We start from the raw sequence: 15335 nt of genomic DNA, 5'->3' as shown, positions 1-15335 counted from the left end.
CTTTCAGCAAAACATTTAAATTTCTTTTCATAAGTCAGTTCCTTACCCACCTGTCTACATGCGTCATGTTCAGCTTTCCAATTGATATTCAGAGAGATTCTTGTGCAGAATGTCTGGTATTTTTTCCACTGGACTTTGTGTTAGCCTCCTAATTGATCACCTCTTCCTATTTATCTCCATGTTTTTAATTATTACTTTTTCCTTCTAAAACTCTCCTTATTTTTGTGGTGAGACTAAGCACTAAAGCTGGAGAAAACTGTTATTTTAAATGTATACACTTCATTCATTGTTATGTGGTAATATAACAATGTTCAACTTGTGATCAACTATGTTAGTTGATCACTATACTTAAAATCCTTGTTGCTGGGCATGAGGTTTCATGGGCAGGTTGTGGATTGGAAAAAATGAAACAGATCAGTTGGTTGATTTTCTGGAGTCATGCAAGTGCTGTCTTGCTGATCTACGTTAAGCAAGCCTCCCCATCCTGTTATTTATTCATTTTGCAGATCTTTTGCAAACTGCTTGTATTCAAGAAAAGTGAGCTTTGCAGCTCGCTCATAACTTTCTTTTGAGCTCTGCAGATTTCCTGCTCAGAAGAAAGGCTTGAAGAAAGCAGAAATGTCACGGTGGCTGCATTTGCACTGGCAGCCCTGCTGAGGCCTGTTTGCAGACTCCTGGTTGCCAGGCTGGAGGCTGAGCAGGAGCTTCCTGTGGCTGCAGGCTGCCAGGTGGCATCCCCAGAGCATGGCACTGCAGGCAAAAGGGAGTGAGCGGGACACATTCCCTCCTCTTCCCTCTTAATTTGCATCTCTCCTTTCTTGTTCCAGACCTGGCTTTGGTCCTCAGGCTGTTAGTGGTAGGACAGGAAAGCTGGTTTGGGGCTGAGGGCTTTGAACCAAACAGGTTCTGACTAGGTCACGGACGTTTGCTTTAGAGCAGCCAGCTGTGATCTGTCTGGGACTTTGTGTCCTCTCTGCAAAAACGATCACCTCACCCCCTGCCTTTTGTCGCTGACCCACTTCCTGGTCTGTGGCTCAACTACTGCCCTGGATAGGTTCTGGCATTGCTGGAGTTTAGTCTTGATCCATGAGAGGATCATTTGGTAGGGGGACATTGCTGAGCCAGTCAGGAAAAGGGTTCATTTCCAGGAATAGTCACACACATTAAGTCTAAATACCCAAGATACAGCCCACCGTTCCTTTCTTCCCCAGCAGTGGTGTACAGGTACCAGCCAGAGAGGCCAAAGGGGGAAAAGTCCTGTTTGCTTTGTCCTTTTCCCATGTCTGGGCCCTGTTGTGCCGTCCCCAGGCCTGGGTGCAATGCTCGTGGCCCATGCTGTTTAAGGCACACAAACAGCCAGTCACTGCAGTGTTTTGCAGGGCTGATTTTCTCATGTGTTGCCTTAGTTTGTGGATGACTCCAACATGTGCTGGTGCTGGCACAAGGCATAAGGCAGCAGCTATCCCCTAAGAGAACACAACCTGACCCCAAACACTCTGGCAGCATGACCTTCCTGATTTTTTTTTTCTTTGTATCAGGAAATGCTTGGTGAAATTCTTTTATCTAACAGTGAATAATATGTATGTTCCAATCACAAGAGTTTTTAGGTACCTACATAAACCATTGTCTCACCTGTGTAATGAATTGTAAAGGTCCCCTAAAAGTAAAATGGAAATATTAAAATATTATTGTGTTAGGTGATGTGATTGTCAATTGAGAACAATATGTAGGCATAGAATTCAAAGTCAAACAGCCTACAGTTTGGTCTTTGGTAAATCAAAAGTGATTAATATGGAGTTCCTTCTGTGAGATAGAAAAACATGGAATGACCAGTGGATCTTCTAAAAACCTATAGCTGTTCTTCTTAAACACCTGTAGCTTGAGGCTAGCTTTTTCCGGATGATTATGGTCTTTGTGTCAACCCCATCACAAAATGGGTACTGAAATAAAACTGCAGGATTCATCTTAGATGTTAAATGTCAAATTTATTTTCTTGGAATTCATTTACCTTATTCATTCTTGAATAAGGCACAGAGATTCTTCAAATCTGGAACAAATGTGTAGACAAGTTGCATTTGCTTTTGGAGATGATTTTTGACAGGACCTGTGATAATTTTTTTTTTTTTTTCCCCCAGAGCTCAGAGGATGAGTCAAAGTGGGTTGAAGATCTCCTTAAGATGCACACTGCGCGTGTCCGTGACATCGAACAGCTCACCAGCTTGGACTTCTTCCGAAAGACCAGTCGCAGCTACACAGAAATCCTCTCCCTAAAGACATACCTGCATACGTTTGAAAGTGAAATTTAGCTTTCTAACCTTACTCAGTGCATCCTTTTATCAACTGGTGTATATTTTTATATTGTTTTTATATTTATTAATTTGAAGCCAGGACATTAAAAATATTAGTATTTTAATCCTGTATCAAATCTTAAACTTTAAACCTTTGTGTCATTTGTTTTGTTTCTCTAATGTTTAATATAGGTAGGTCTCTTGGTTGATTTAGTAGTGCTTGTAATACTGCATTTTGAGTCCTTACTCTGAGCTTTTAAGTGGTGCTGCAAGGTTTGATGCGTGCATCAAGGAAATATTAATTTCTCATGTTCCTTTACCACACTTGTAGTCCTGTACTGTGTATCAAAATACTGAACATGTAAAATTACACTCATTTACTGATAACTGTGTGACAGAGATATTTAAACACTATAGGCAAATAGCATCTTAAATATAATAAACCACACATTCAGTTTTTTTAATGTGTTTTGATTTCCTTTCACAGGGATGTTCAGAGGGGCTTGAGGGCAGCTGAGTGCTGACAGATCTCTTACTGGGTAGAGCCCTTCTCAAGAGCTTAGGCTTGCTGGTAAGAGGAGTGCCAGGGGCCCAGGTGCCCTGCCCTGGTACTCAGCAATGAGACCAAAAAATAGTCACCCACAGCAGTCATTGCTGGTTAGGTTTTGCTCTAGGTGGAGAGCTGGAATGGGAGGATGCTTGCTGTCATGAGCTAGCAGGGGTACCCCATGCCTGATGCCACTTGGCCCTGCTCCAGAACTGTGGAAAGGATTTTTTATAGAAGACATATGTTATATGGAGCATTAGTGTTAGTGTACCTAGATGATGTAAAAGAGAAATTATTGTTCAGAATGCCTTTGAGGCTGAACCCACTAATGATATTATTGTAAAGCCTTCATTTGGGCTTACACATTTCCCTCTCTCTATGAGTTGTGTCTGTTTTCTCCTTGAGGATTGCAGCTGCTGAAGGGAAGAGGAAAGGGCTGGAAAGCATCTCAGCCATGTACACAGATGAGTACCCAGGGTCTCCTGAGTAAAATTAATCTAGCACAACAGCAACTTGCATCCCAGTAGCATCCATCTAAGAGAAAGTAGTAAACTTGAATTAATCATGTTAACATAGATAATAAAGTCCTTGTAACCAGACAAAAATTTATTATTCTGTCTGCCTAATTCTGTTTAATTCAGTAAAGTGCAAAACTTGAATACTTTATAATGCCTCCAAAATATTAGGATGGAAATTCTAATAACGGCACAAAGCTACAGGAAACATCCTATTCTTGCATCTTAAAAATTGTCTCTTGTGGTTGTCTGGTAGCACAGAAATATTTTCCTGTAAGCTTTCAGCAGGGCTTCTTGCCATGATAAACTTTATGTTCTTACATGTACTACAAAGGGTATTTCCTTTGGATTTAAAAGAACTTTCTCTTAAGACCTAATTCCTTCAACATGAACTTTAGTGATGATTTAATGTGGTGGTTCATAAACTAAACTAAAGACCACCACTGCTGTTTTGCTTTGACATTAATCTGTTGCTCTCTTTGGGTTTTTAATCAAATTGAACAAATTATGTAATTATTTTATTTTCTTCCAAAATAACATTAAATTTATACCAAAGGAACATTTAAACTCTGAAAAATAATATTGTGTTCAGAGAAGTTTGCTTCTGAAATGTAATTACTGATTGAAAATGGCTGGGAGAGATAATTTAACTCTTGGTTTCACTACACAGTGGTGATTAGTGTATAGGGAAACATCAATTTTTTGACTGAGTTTCTTACTGTGACAGTAAATACTAGTAATTTACTTCTGTCCTACCTACTTCTCTTCAGCCTTTGGTTCCATGTTCTTGCATGGTGTTGCTGTTTTATTTTACTCCATTACCAGAAATAACTGTGCTGAGAAATATTTGTGGTGACTTCTGTGCATGGCATGGGTTCTTTTCCCTTTGAAAGATGCCTTATCAACACAAAAGCTAAAGGCTTGTAAATCCCTCTGAGCTACATGAGCTCTGCAGGAACAACAGGTATTTTAAAGGAAACTTGTAATGTACTTGTAAATACTACTCTGGTAGTCTTCAGGGTTAATGTTAGCTTAGGCCAGAGGGAAGGAAGTCTTCTGCCTTCCAGTCCTGTTAGACCATTTTGAAAAGATTAAATACCACTTGTTTCTGTTACATGTTGCCTTTTCTTGATATTTCTCTGGCTTCAGCAAGAGGTACATTGAGGAGAACAAGCGCTGAATTTTTCTGTCGAGCAAACACTGTTTTTGAGGATTTGGGTAATTACTGTTTGCACTTGGTGATGTAAATTTGAGGCATGTTCAGTGGATTAGAGGCAGTTCAGTTGAGCAACTGCCACAATGACAAAAGCCATGGTGTCCTGCGCACCTGGCAAAGTCCTTTTGCTCTGGGAAAAATCCTTCAGATGTAGTTATGCAACTAGAATAACCCTGCTACAGGAAACTGTTACTTTTTTTAACCCCTTTTCCACAGTCACATATCCTTAACAGATAAGCACTGAAAGCAGGTCAAGTAACCTGACCAACATCAATGGTCATGATGGTGAATTTATAGCAAAAGTCCCCATCCTGTTCTGACAGTAACAGTGTACTTAATGACTTATGGTTATGTTCTGTCCTGGTCAGCTAAGAGCTTGGTTAGAGACTTTCTACTTGCTGTTTCCCTCTTCTCTGTGTCCAGCCTTTAGCCTCTTTATGGAGTTAGGTACAATATTCAACAGTTTCTGCACTTTTTTGAATGTTGGTTCTGGTTTGGTAACAGCAGATCAGTTTGTGTTGTGTTATAAAGCAATTTCATCTCTAGATGAACTAGAAAATGAAAATATTTAATTGCCAGGTCTGTGCCATCTTGTGAAGGTTTCTCCAGAATTCACACAGATTTAGTGTAATAACCATGTGTAATTAGGCCAATCTTGCTGTGTCCCTGGAGGCTGCTCCATAGCAGTCCTGCCATGATCCCTTATCTCTCAGTGCTTTACATGCAAACAGTTGGTCTGCTGAACGTGTGAAGATTTTTAGACTTTACAAATGAAAATACACACGCATGGCAGGTTTATGAAGTCCCTGTTTCCCTTGCATTTGGTTTCTTCCTATACATCAGTCTGTCAGGTACAACAGGTGAAATAGCTCTCTAATTCCTGCACACAGCCAGAAAGCAAAAACCTTGTCAGGAAAGCTGAAGGGGGTTCCCTCTGAAGATGTTGCTAGCTGCAGGAGACAGCAGGAACTTGGGCAGTGTCCATCTTGGACAGTGAAGACAGAGTGCAGGACCTGACTGAAACAAAAAAGATTTGTAGTGGCAGGAACTGATGTTGCAGCAATCCTTCCCTTCAGTCTCACATCCCCATCAAACATCTTTAACTACCTCTAAGTTTGTATGACACTTCTGTGCAGATTACCTTGGCTCCTTTCTGCAGGAGACAGAGATACTGCTTGCAGTGCAATTGAGAAAATTCCCTCTACACAATTTTTTTTAGAAAACATGCAAGCCCCTACCAACAGAGGGGCAAATTAACTTGTTCTGCCTTGTGACAGAGGGATACAATTGGGCTCTCCCAGAGCAGGGGAGGGTGTGGGTGTTACAGAGCTGCACTTCCTCTCTGCTCCAGTATGGTGCTCTTCCAAAGAGTTTGGCACTTAGGGGCAGCCGGGTTTATGCTGCTGGTTTGGCACAGAGAGACAAATCAAACTTCACAACACATCTGGGAGGCTGCTGTTACCACAAGCATGGATGAAACTGGAGAGGCTGGATATTCTGTTTAAGGGCATGGCCTGTAAAGCTGGTCGTGGCGCTCCTATGCCAGGCTTAGTATGTGACATTTTGAAATAATTTCTGGTAGTGCTATCACTGACAGGAGAGCACAAGGTAAGTTCTGTAAAGCAAAACTTCAGAATCATGTGGCTGAAATAAAATTGGAATAGAGGGCAAGAGAAGCAAAACTCTCTTTGAGGGCAGTAAATAATGCCAAAATGGTTTTTTATCAATCCCATGCATGAAAATGCTTTTGGAGGCCTGGCTCCTTACCAGAGTCCTTCTGTATCCCAGAGAGATGCCACAGCACTTGTCTGTCCATCCTGTATGTGGTCCTAGTCAAGGCTGGTTTTTGACTAGTTTCAATTTCCCTTACTGCAGTCTCAGACCACTGTTGCACTTGACCTAAGACACATGGTATAGTCATGAAAATATAAGTATAACCTGACCAGGATAGACCTGCCAGTAAATGATTAATACCATGTTAACTGTACGTCTTCCAAATGAGGGAAATGCATTTGAAATGTTTAAAGTTCAGCCCTTGTTCAAGAGAGGAGAAAAAAGGTTTTTTTAAACATTGTGGAAAAATACCTAATCTCGTTTCTTTGCACTTGTTGTGTAAATACAAGATAAGAGCAGTATTCCCAAGGTTACTGCAAACAGCCTGTCACTACAGAGTACAAACTAACATTTACTAAAATGTGTGTTGTCATAAAAAGCAGCATTGCTTTAACAGTCAGCTGCAGTAAAAAATCCCACAGGTTTCTTTCCCTTTACAAAAGTTTGAGACGTAACTTATCCAGACCTGCCCTCACAAAGGAAAATCCCTGCCCTGCTTACAGCATCCATGGTATGTGTGCAGTTGTTGTGGAGCCTTACCTTACTGCCTTACCTCACCTGGCGTTTTCTAAACACAGTAGGGAAAGGCAGAGGGAGGTCACCCAGGTTTCATCTGCAGGTTTCGCCATGGAGACATCATCAAGTTAATAACTGTGGATTAACACAGCTGTAACTGATTGACCCTAAAACTGGAATTTACTAGAAAAGAGGTGGGATTATTTGACATCATAAGCCATCAACAGAAAAGGATTAAATCCTTTTCAGAAGATATTTTCATCTTTTTTTTTTTTTCCTGGCTGTGTGCAGCAAGTAGGGAATTATTTATTCTTTTCTACAGGGAGGACTGATATATCAGAAGAGGCTGGATGAAGAGGGAACAGGAACTTTGCACACCCCCCAGATAAATCTCCAGCTCCAGTCCCTTTCTGGCAGCATCTCCTGGACCTTCAACCTGTTCAACCTATTCTGTCTCCTGAAATGGGAAACTTCTCTTATCTTCTTACACAGCAATTTTTTTTTCTGCTGACCTCCCTGTTTTATTTCAGCTTTGATCTGTTAATCATCTGCAAATAGCTTTAGTGTTAGCCTACCAGCTCTTAGCTCTGTCAAGTCTTACACACTTAATCTGAAGAGGATGTGGAAGATCCTGATATATCCCCATTTTCTTTTCCAGTGCAGTTAAAACGCAGGGCCAGTTTGCAGATAAAAAGCCTCCTCAGAGTATTTAATCTGGTGGCCTTTACCCAGGTACATGTCTTTGTCTAAAGAATTTAATGTCCCTGAAGGTAGAATGCCAAAGTTCTGATGAATCAACCAGAACTTCTCCACACATGCCATGACCAGCTAGACCATTGCTAACAACTGAGAAAATTAGCTATCCCTAATGTCATATTTCATTTCTGGGACTAGAAAGTTCAGAGCCAATCCAGATGAGCCAGAGTTCATGTTCTATCTCAGCACTGACTGTGACAGATCACCTCTGCTCATTGGCCAATTTTCACCCAACACCATCTGCAGGACACTGCTGGTGGCTGTAGTTTTACCTACTCTCTGCTGGATGCACATTGTCATTTGTACTTGTAGTCTTTTCCATGTTTCTAGTTGGCTTTTGGGATGTGTTTTGGGTGCATGGACATGGTCTTCTGGGTTGACTGACAGTAAGTACATCCTCCTCTTCCTTCTCCATTGTAGTGCCACATGAACAGTTGTCCCTGCTTCCCCATGGCCACAGGCCCCTTGCTGTACTCAGGATTGTAGTACACTTACTGAACACCTCTGCAAGGTCTAGAGAAAAAGACAGTAGGAAGCAGGTGACAGATGATGTGTTATCTTCTCCTGGGATGTATCTCACCTGTGTGGGCTGCAGCTGGGGCAGAGGTGATCAGTCTTTTCCCATGTGATCAACATTGAATCCCCAAACAGTCTTTGTTAGGAAAAACAGAAAAAATTTCTAAGATTCTCCTTACTGGTAACACCAGAATAAACACTGATGTTTGATGACCTAACTACTGATCTTTTTAAGATGATCTTTTTAAGGCAGTAGAGAAAAAAGAAGTTTGCAGAAAAATTGTTCTTTTTTTCTCTTCTTTGTTTAAGAAAAAAGCCATTATAAGTAGCATGCTCAGCTGGGCTTGTAGATCTCCACATCGAACTAAGAGTGCACCTCCATGGCTTTCACTTTCTGTGCCTCATCATCTAGTTCTAGCTTTCTCAAAAGGTTTCCATATGCATTCATGAAACCTTGGAGCCCTCCTGTGGTCAAAATCTGAGCTATTCTTCCAGTTGTAACCCAAAATCTGATGCAGTCAATTCCATTTTAAACTTTATCTTTAGAGTATTCATTAAGAAAGCTTCAATCAGTTAAGGAAAAAAAAAAGGTTTAGATAGTTTCCTGAGCTTTTTCGTCAATCTCATTACATCTCACTCCCCTTGGCCATTATCTGATGCTGTCCACACCTCTTTTCCAAGGCTGGGGTATTGCCTGACAATCTGCCCATTACTTCATCTTTCTTGCCTCCATATTCCTTCTCCCTGTTTGCTGTCCTTTGCGGGTTTCTCTCCTTCTGCTCTGACCTAGTCAGGCTCTCATCATCAGTCTGTCTCAGAACCCTCCAGCTGTGCATTAAATAATGTCATCAACATGAATTTCAAGTTTACTGTCTTCCTTGCTGGAGGAGAATGTGATTCTGAGGGCTTTGGTGTGCTCATTTTTAACGTTGTGCTAAAGTTGGAGAAAAGATTTCACATTTTCTTCATTTTGTGGCCTTTATAGAGCCCCTCAGGAAAATTCTGTTTCCACAAGGTCAATTGCTTCTTTTTCAACAAGTTTCATTGTGCATGAGAAGCAGAGGTGTCAGCAAGCTTGAGCAGGTTTATGAGGGAGTAGGAAAGGGTGAGGAAAGAATGAGGAAGGGAAGGAGGAGAAGTAGCCCCTTTGCTTTTGCCTGTAGTGGGGCAAACGCTGAGCTGAGTGTTTCTTTCCTGCTGTATAACTAAAGGGGAGAGCACCCCCAGCTGTGCTATCTCACCCTCATTCACCACGGCTGCTCCTGGGCTGCATTGAAGATCCCAGCGTGCTCCATTGGAGATGCTGGATTTGCTCCCCAGCGTGACTGACAGAGAAGGACTGAGAGCCTCAGCTCTTCCCTCTCTGGCCAGGAATTTGTAAAGGCACTTGGATATTCATGAGGGTAAATACTTCAAGGCTTGTCATTTGTAAGATAACACAGCACATACCACAAGGGCTTGAAAAGGATTTGGAGCTTCTAGGCTGCACTACTGTTACAACATTTGAAGATACAGAGGTTCATGGAAAATCCCACCCCAAATTTCATCATCAAGTATGCGCTGTATAATTCTCCCAAAGGATGGGGCTTTTTGAGCTTTCTTTATAAAGCATTATAATAAGCATTACCTGACAGAAAGAGAAGTATCCCAAACTCAATAGTCCTAGAGAAGTTTCTGAATTTCACTCAAAAGAGTGTACAAATACTTTCAGTGAGATTTTCAGATCACAGCAGGTCTGGGAAACCTCTAGTAAGAATTGCAGCAAGTGCTTGGGGTTAAGCTGTTGGCCTCTCTGCTCTAAGTGAAAGCTAAATCCAAAACTGCAATGATAAAAAATGGCAAGTCTTAATGTATTCATGGTCAGATTATATCTTCTTATCCTTCTTATCCCTTTTGTGTCAACATCATTCTTATCCTAACAAGCTCGCCTTCCTCACTGGTATTTAAATAATCCACCCACTCCTTTCCAAAATATTTTTTTAGTTGGTTGGAGGTTTTTTTTTTTAGTTTTGGATTGGTTTTTTCTTTTAACCTGCAAGCACATCTCTTCTGAATAAGAAAAGAGGCTGTTGCAATTGATTACTGAGAAAGAGGCTCAATTAATATTTGTATTTATCTTACAGATTTAGATTTAAGTGAGAACATGCCTACATTTATGTCCTGGGTACCCTTAATTCTAGTTTCATAACTTGGATGCCATAGAAAGGACTGTATTTTCAACTCTCATAATTCTCTCATAATTAAATGCACACTAGCGAATAAAGTGTGCACAAAGATAGTAATTCTTCAGCAGCTACTCAGTCCATCCCCACGTAATTTAGTGTTAGTTTTTCTCTAAGGATATAGTCTTGTGGGACTTCCTAGGGTGGTTTAACAAGCCACCACCGCCAGCCCAAGGTTAAATTTCTTGGTGTGGCAGAGGCAGATGATGTGATATTCCTGGGCTTTGGACACAGACCCTCAGCTGCACTGAACTGGCTGAAGAAGACATTGTCTCCACTCCTGGCAAGGATTATTGTTTCCTCAGTGCCTTCAGAATTGCTTCCCTCTAATCCACTCCAGGAAGAGGAGGAACAGTTTATTTCATTAAAGGGTTAAAAAGCTGGAGTTCTACTCCTGTGGCTCATTTTACTTGGAAATGGGTTAGGAAGTAATACAGAATATGCCTAGTTAGAAAATAAAAAAGAGTGGCAATTAATGATAGAGTGACTGAGACTATCTAGTGGGGACTAAAGATATTTTCATTTAAGACAGCTGGAATTAGCTGAGGTGATCCTTCACAGCCCTTATGTGTTTAAGTCACAAAGAAGCCTGATTGGTTTAGATCACCTTTACTAATGCTTCAAAGTTACCCGTATTGGTGCAGGCTTGCCCTGTGGTGCTGTGAGGCACCTGGGTCTGTTAAACAATGCATTGTCACCCAAAAGTACATCTTTACCACTTAGGCACGTGTGTCTTCTCAGCTCAGCCCATCCCCTTGGCACTTATCCTGGGGCTGCTCCCAGGAGCGGTGACTGGGGGCTCAGCTGAGGTGTTAACAAAGTGAACCTCTACTGATGAGCATGAAAAGTAGAAAGGAGGGTGTCTGTAGAGGATTTCTTTATAGATGTGTTGCCAGTTGCAGTGGGCCAGAGCTAAGAAACTTTCTGTTTTGCTGTGCTTTCTTCTAACTAGCTCTGTTCCTGCTCATTGCTGGGGGATGGTCTGGAAAGTTCCCTTCCAACCCAAACCATTCTATGATTCCATGATTCTAACTCTCTTTTGCTTAAGAGAGCTTCAGTCCAAAGCATGAGGGCTTTGCATGTGTTGAAATAATCACTTTAAGGCAGTGGCCTAAATACCTAATTGCTCAATTAGCCACACGACTTGATTTTAATGGTGCTGACTGTTTCTCTGGACTCCAATGAGATTCCTTACTTGCTCGTAGGCCTGAAAATAACATCCTGACACGGCACAGCTCTGTTCAGCAAAGCATTTCAGCAGCTCCTTAAATCCAGATATTTGTTTAATGCAACTGCTGGGAATGCTCTGTGTGTGAAAAATACACTCTTCTCAGGAATTACACATATCTCTGACCCAATGAGTGCATCATTTGTAATATCTCCTACCTTCAACAACCTTTGCCTCCATGGACTTATTTCAACTCGTATAATCATTGGGTAAAAATCTGGGCCCAACAGGTGCAATAGATAGAAGTGAGGTCTGCCCAGTGTTCTCTTTTGGAGTAACCTGCAGAGATGCATCAACAGAGCTGCCAGTCAGGAGAAAGCAAAAGATGCAAATGGTGGATGTATATTTTGACATCTCTACACTTTTGTAAGTCCTGTATATGCCACTTTTGTGGAAGGAAACAACCAGCCTTGAGGAGATGTGGGCTTGATAGAAATGCAGTTTCTGCATCTTCCATCACACCACACACTATTTATGGAAAATCCTTATTAGATAATCTTATTTTTGCCTCTGCAAATGTCCCCAGTTCTCACTTCACTTTAAGTGAGCCAAGACCTGGTTTGACCACTTCATTGGCAGTTTGTTCCCCTTTCCCAAAGGCCTCCTTCTTGGAACTTTTGGTTCTGCATCAAACATTTTCTTTGCTGCTTCACACCTTGCTTCCAACTGAAGAGCCTCTCACTGAATCCTCATAAGCCCATTTTAGTCAATGCCATTTTTTCTGCTCACTTTTTTTGCTTTTTCAGTGGGTATATTTTCAAGGCTGAAAGAACAGAGCCACTTTTGCCGCACTTCACTGCCAGTGTCAATGTAGGATATCTTCTTCAAAACGTTTTCAACATTTGAATGAAAAAGCTCTTGGTATTATCTGATTCATCTGTGTTTTCTTTGATGCCCTCTATTTGCAATGTAAAACACAGTATTTCCCTCTGAATGGTGCTTAATCTCTTCCTGCCATTCATCCTGGTCTTGTGCTGAATCATCTCTAGATCATGACTTCCCACTGTAAATTGTTTTTTGTCCTTCCTATCTAGGTAGAATATTATTAAGCCATCTATGAACAAATTTATCGAGGGGAAAAGATTAGTTTTACATTGTGTCCTGCTTGTGGTTTAAACTTGGCATTGTCCTGGTTACCCAAGCTGTACAAATTAGTACATTTATAAGTGTAAAACAGTCCAAATATGTTCCTTTCAAACCAAAAGGAATTTCAGTGCTCCAGACCTTTCTAAGAAAGATGAGTATTTAATGTCACACAGTACACTTTTTTTTTGCAAGGATAGATGATTTCTGACTGCGACAGTAAAACAAATTGAATCATGTTAAATAACAGTTTGTTCTTTCTGGCCTGGCCAGTTATTCAAACTCTAGACCTCCAAGGCTGGTTGAGTCAAGAGGAAGAACCAGTAATGTTATTAATTTGATATTTCTAATTTCCAGGAAAATCTCCTGGAATTAGCCTGGTGTTTGAGAAGATGGGTGCAGTAAGGGACAGACTGACTGTGGCACACCCAGTGATTCTTGGATGCTCGGAACATGCAGAGAACCAACGCAGAACCCGGTACATCCCAGGCCACGGGATGAGCACAGCTCCCGGTACATCCCAGGCCATGGATGAGCACAGCTCCCGGTACATCCCAGGCCACGGGATGAGCACAGCTCCCGGTACATCCCAGGCCATGGGATGAGCACGGCACGTCTGCCATCGGCTGGGACCTGAGCTGCCCCCAGAGGCGCTGAAAGCCAGAAATGAGGGGCAGCAGAGAACAAGTCTGTAGTATGAAAACTGCCTGGAAAAATTTCTCAGCTGAAAATAGAGGAGGAAACATGACCTTAAATAGCTCTAATTATAGTGAAATTAAAAATTGTTTTTTTAGATAAGGCCAGACACTAGAAGAGGAGAAAACAGTTCTCATCATCTCTGCTCTTTCCTAAATCTTTTTTCTAGGCACGTGTGCTCCTTGGCAAAATATTGGGATATTGCACAATGGATATGTTGTACCAACCCCCTTGGCTTTAAACATATTCCAGTAATTGGAATGTGGGTTCAATCAGTCATATCAAATTTGTGTGTGTGTGTAATGCAACAGGATACTTAAATATGTTTTTAGCTCACATCTCTATACTTAAATCCCTTCGATTTTTGAGGGCACTTGATCATGTGTTTAAAGCTGCAAAGTATTTTTCAGCATTGGGTTTTCCTTTGGGGGGAAGTACACTGGGGCATAGGAAAAAGTATTTACACACTGTGAATCCTTTCATATCTTTTGGGTTGCCTGCTGTGTCCTACTGCAGCCTCAGAGTAGGTCCCAGACCTGGCTGAGGTCTAAGATAATTCCTGTTACTCTGGTAATAGGAGGCTTTGTATTAAAATCTGTTTGATCTCTTACACCATGGGTTATAAGACTGAACTCTTCTGCAGAGCGACACCAGCTGTGACTATAAACTACATGTTCCTTTGGAAAGAAATCACTGTTTCCCATTTTCCAAGCCTGTCTAACTAACTATGTCCTTGGCAAATCACTTAATCATTACTCCAGCTCCTAACCTGTGCTAAAAATAATGTAGATTGATTTTCCAGGAATGGTAATGCATAGTTGAATCTTGATTTCTGTACTTAAGTGTTATGTCTGCCATCTATGAATTATATGTATAAAGGTACTTGCTCATTGCATTTCTGTACAACTTCTGCTTGCTGGAATAGTAATTCTTTTCTCCATTGACTTAAGTTTATTTCAAAATGCATGAGTTTAGGGGGTTTCTTGTTCGTTTATTTTGTCATTTAAGTATGCTCACCTGCAATAAATTCTTATATTCACTGATTATCCAAAACAGCATATAAAAGGAAATGAGAAAACAAAGATAGATCTCTGGGGGTGCCTGCAAAGTAGCAGTGATTAATGTTCAGTGAACTTAGTAGTTCATGACCTACTAGGTAGTGAGCTTTCAGTAAAGAACAAACAAAGCAAGCAATCTTTGTCTCTTAATGAGATCTTTGGTGTTACAAATTATTGAACAATATTAAAATTGACTTTTATTTTGGTTACATAAAGTACTTTGGTCTGAGGTCCCAGAGGTTGAAAAAGAAGTTTCTGCAAAGTAAGGAGGGAGGGGGGTGGGGGGGAAAGGGCAAAATAGATTTTGGCATTTTAATTCCTATCTTCATATGGGACATTGACTGCCCTGTAGTGTTTTTGCTGGTGCTGGTTTAACTCACCAGTTTCAAAGCTTGTTAGAGAACGTTTTTATCTCTTCTAAACCCACACACTTAACTGGCAAGTGCTTTACAAAATATGGTTTTACCCTGTATTTTAAGTGGCACCCTCATCTCAATGGATTTCTTAGTATAAATGAAACTTCACACGTTGAACCTTGGAAGATTTTTAAGCACTTAACACTTAAAACAGTTCTTAAATAATCTTTAAATGTTGAATTAAAATCTCTCTTTTCAATGAGATAAAAGTTAAAATACATGTGTAAGAGGTATTAAAGTTGTAAAATGTTAAGTAGCATCTAGGCCAAAGATATAAACAGTAAGCTGACATCTTGTCATATACCTGTTAATCTGTTTTACATATACAGCTCAGCCTATTTTTGACCTGTTGTGTTCAAATGTACCAGTAAACATAATGTGTTGGTACAAGATGACCTCAAAATATGAAAAATAAAGCAGCAGCTCATGGGATTTTTTTTCTTAG

General features: G+C 40.8%; 1 protein-coding gene across 1 annotated transcript in view; it reads left to right on the top strand.

The window, feature by feature from the left end:
* ENPP2 (ectonucleotide pyrophosphatase/phosphodiesterase 2) overlaps nucleotides 1-2747 on the top strand; it is a 71954-nt gene extending 69207 nt beyond the window's left edge. Inside the window, 1 exon segment of the mRNA XM_041407532.1 lies at nucleotides 2136-2747. Coding sequence (XP_041263466.1) covers nucleotides 2136-2306 — 171 coding nt within the window. The 3' untranslated portion in view covers nucleotides 2307-2747.
* The last annotated feature ends 12588 nt before the right edge of the window (nucleotides 2748-15335 follow it).

This window comes from Onychostruthus taczanowskii, unplaced genomic scaffold, assembly GCF_017590055.1.
Source record: "Onychostruthus taczanowskii isolate IOZ18803 unplaced genomic scaffold, ASM1759005v1 scaffold27, whole genome shotgun sequence".
NCBI lineage: Eukaryota > Metazoa > Chordata > Aves > Passeriformes > Passeridae > Onychostruthus > Onychostruthus taczanowskii.
This window is presented reverse-complemented; position numbering and strand designations above follow the sequence as displayed.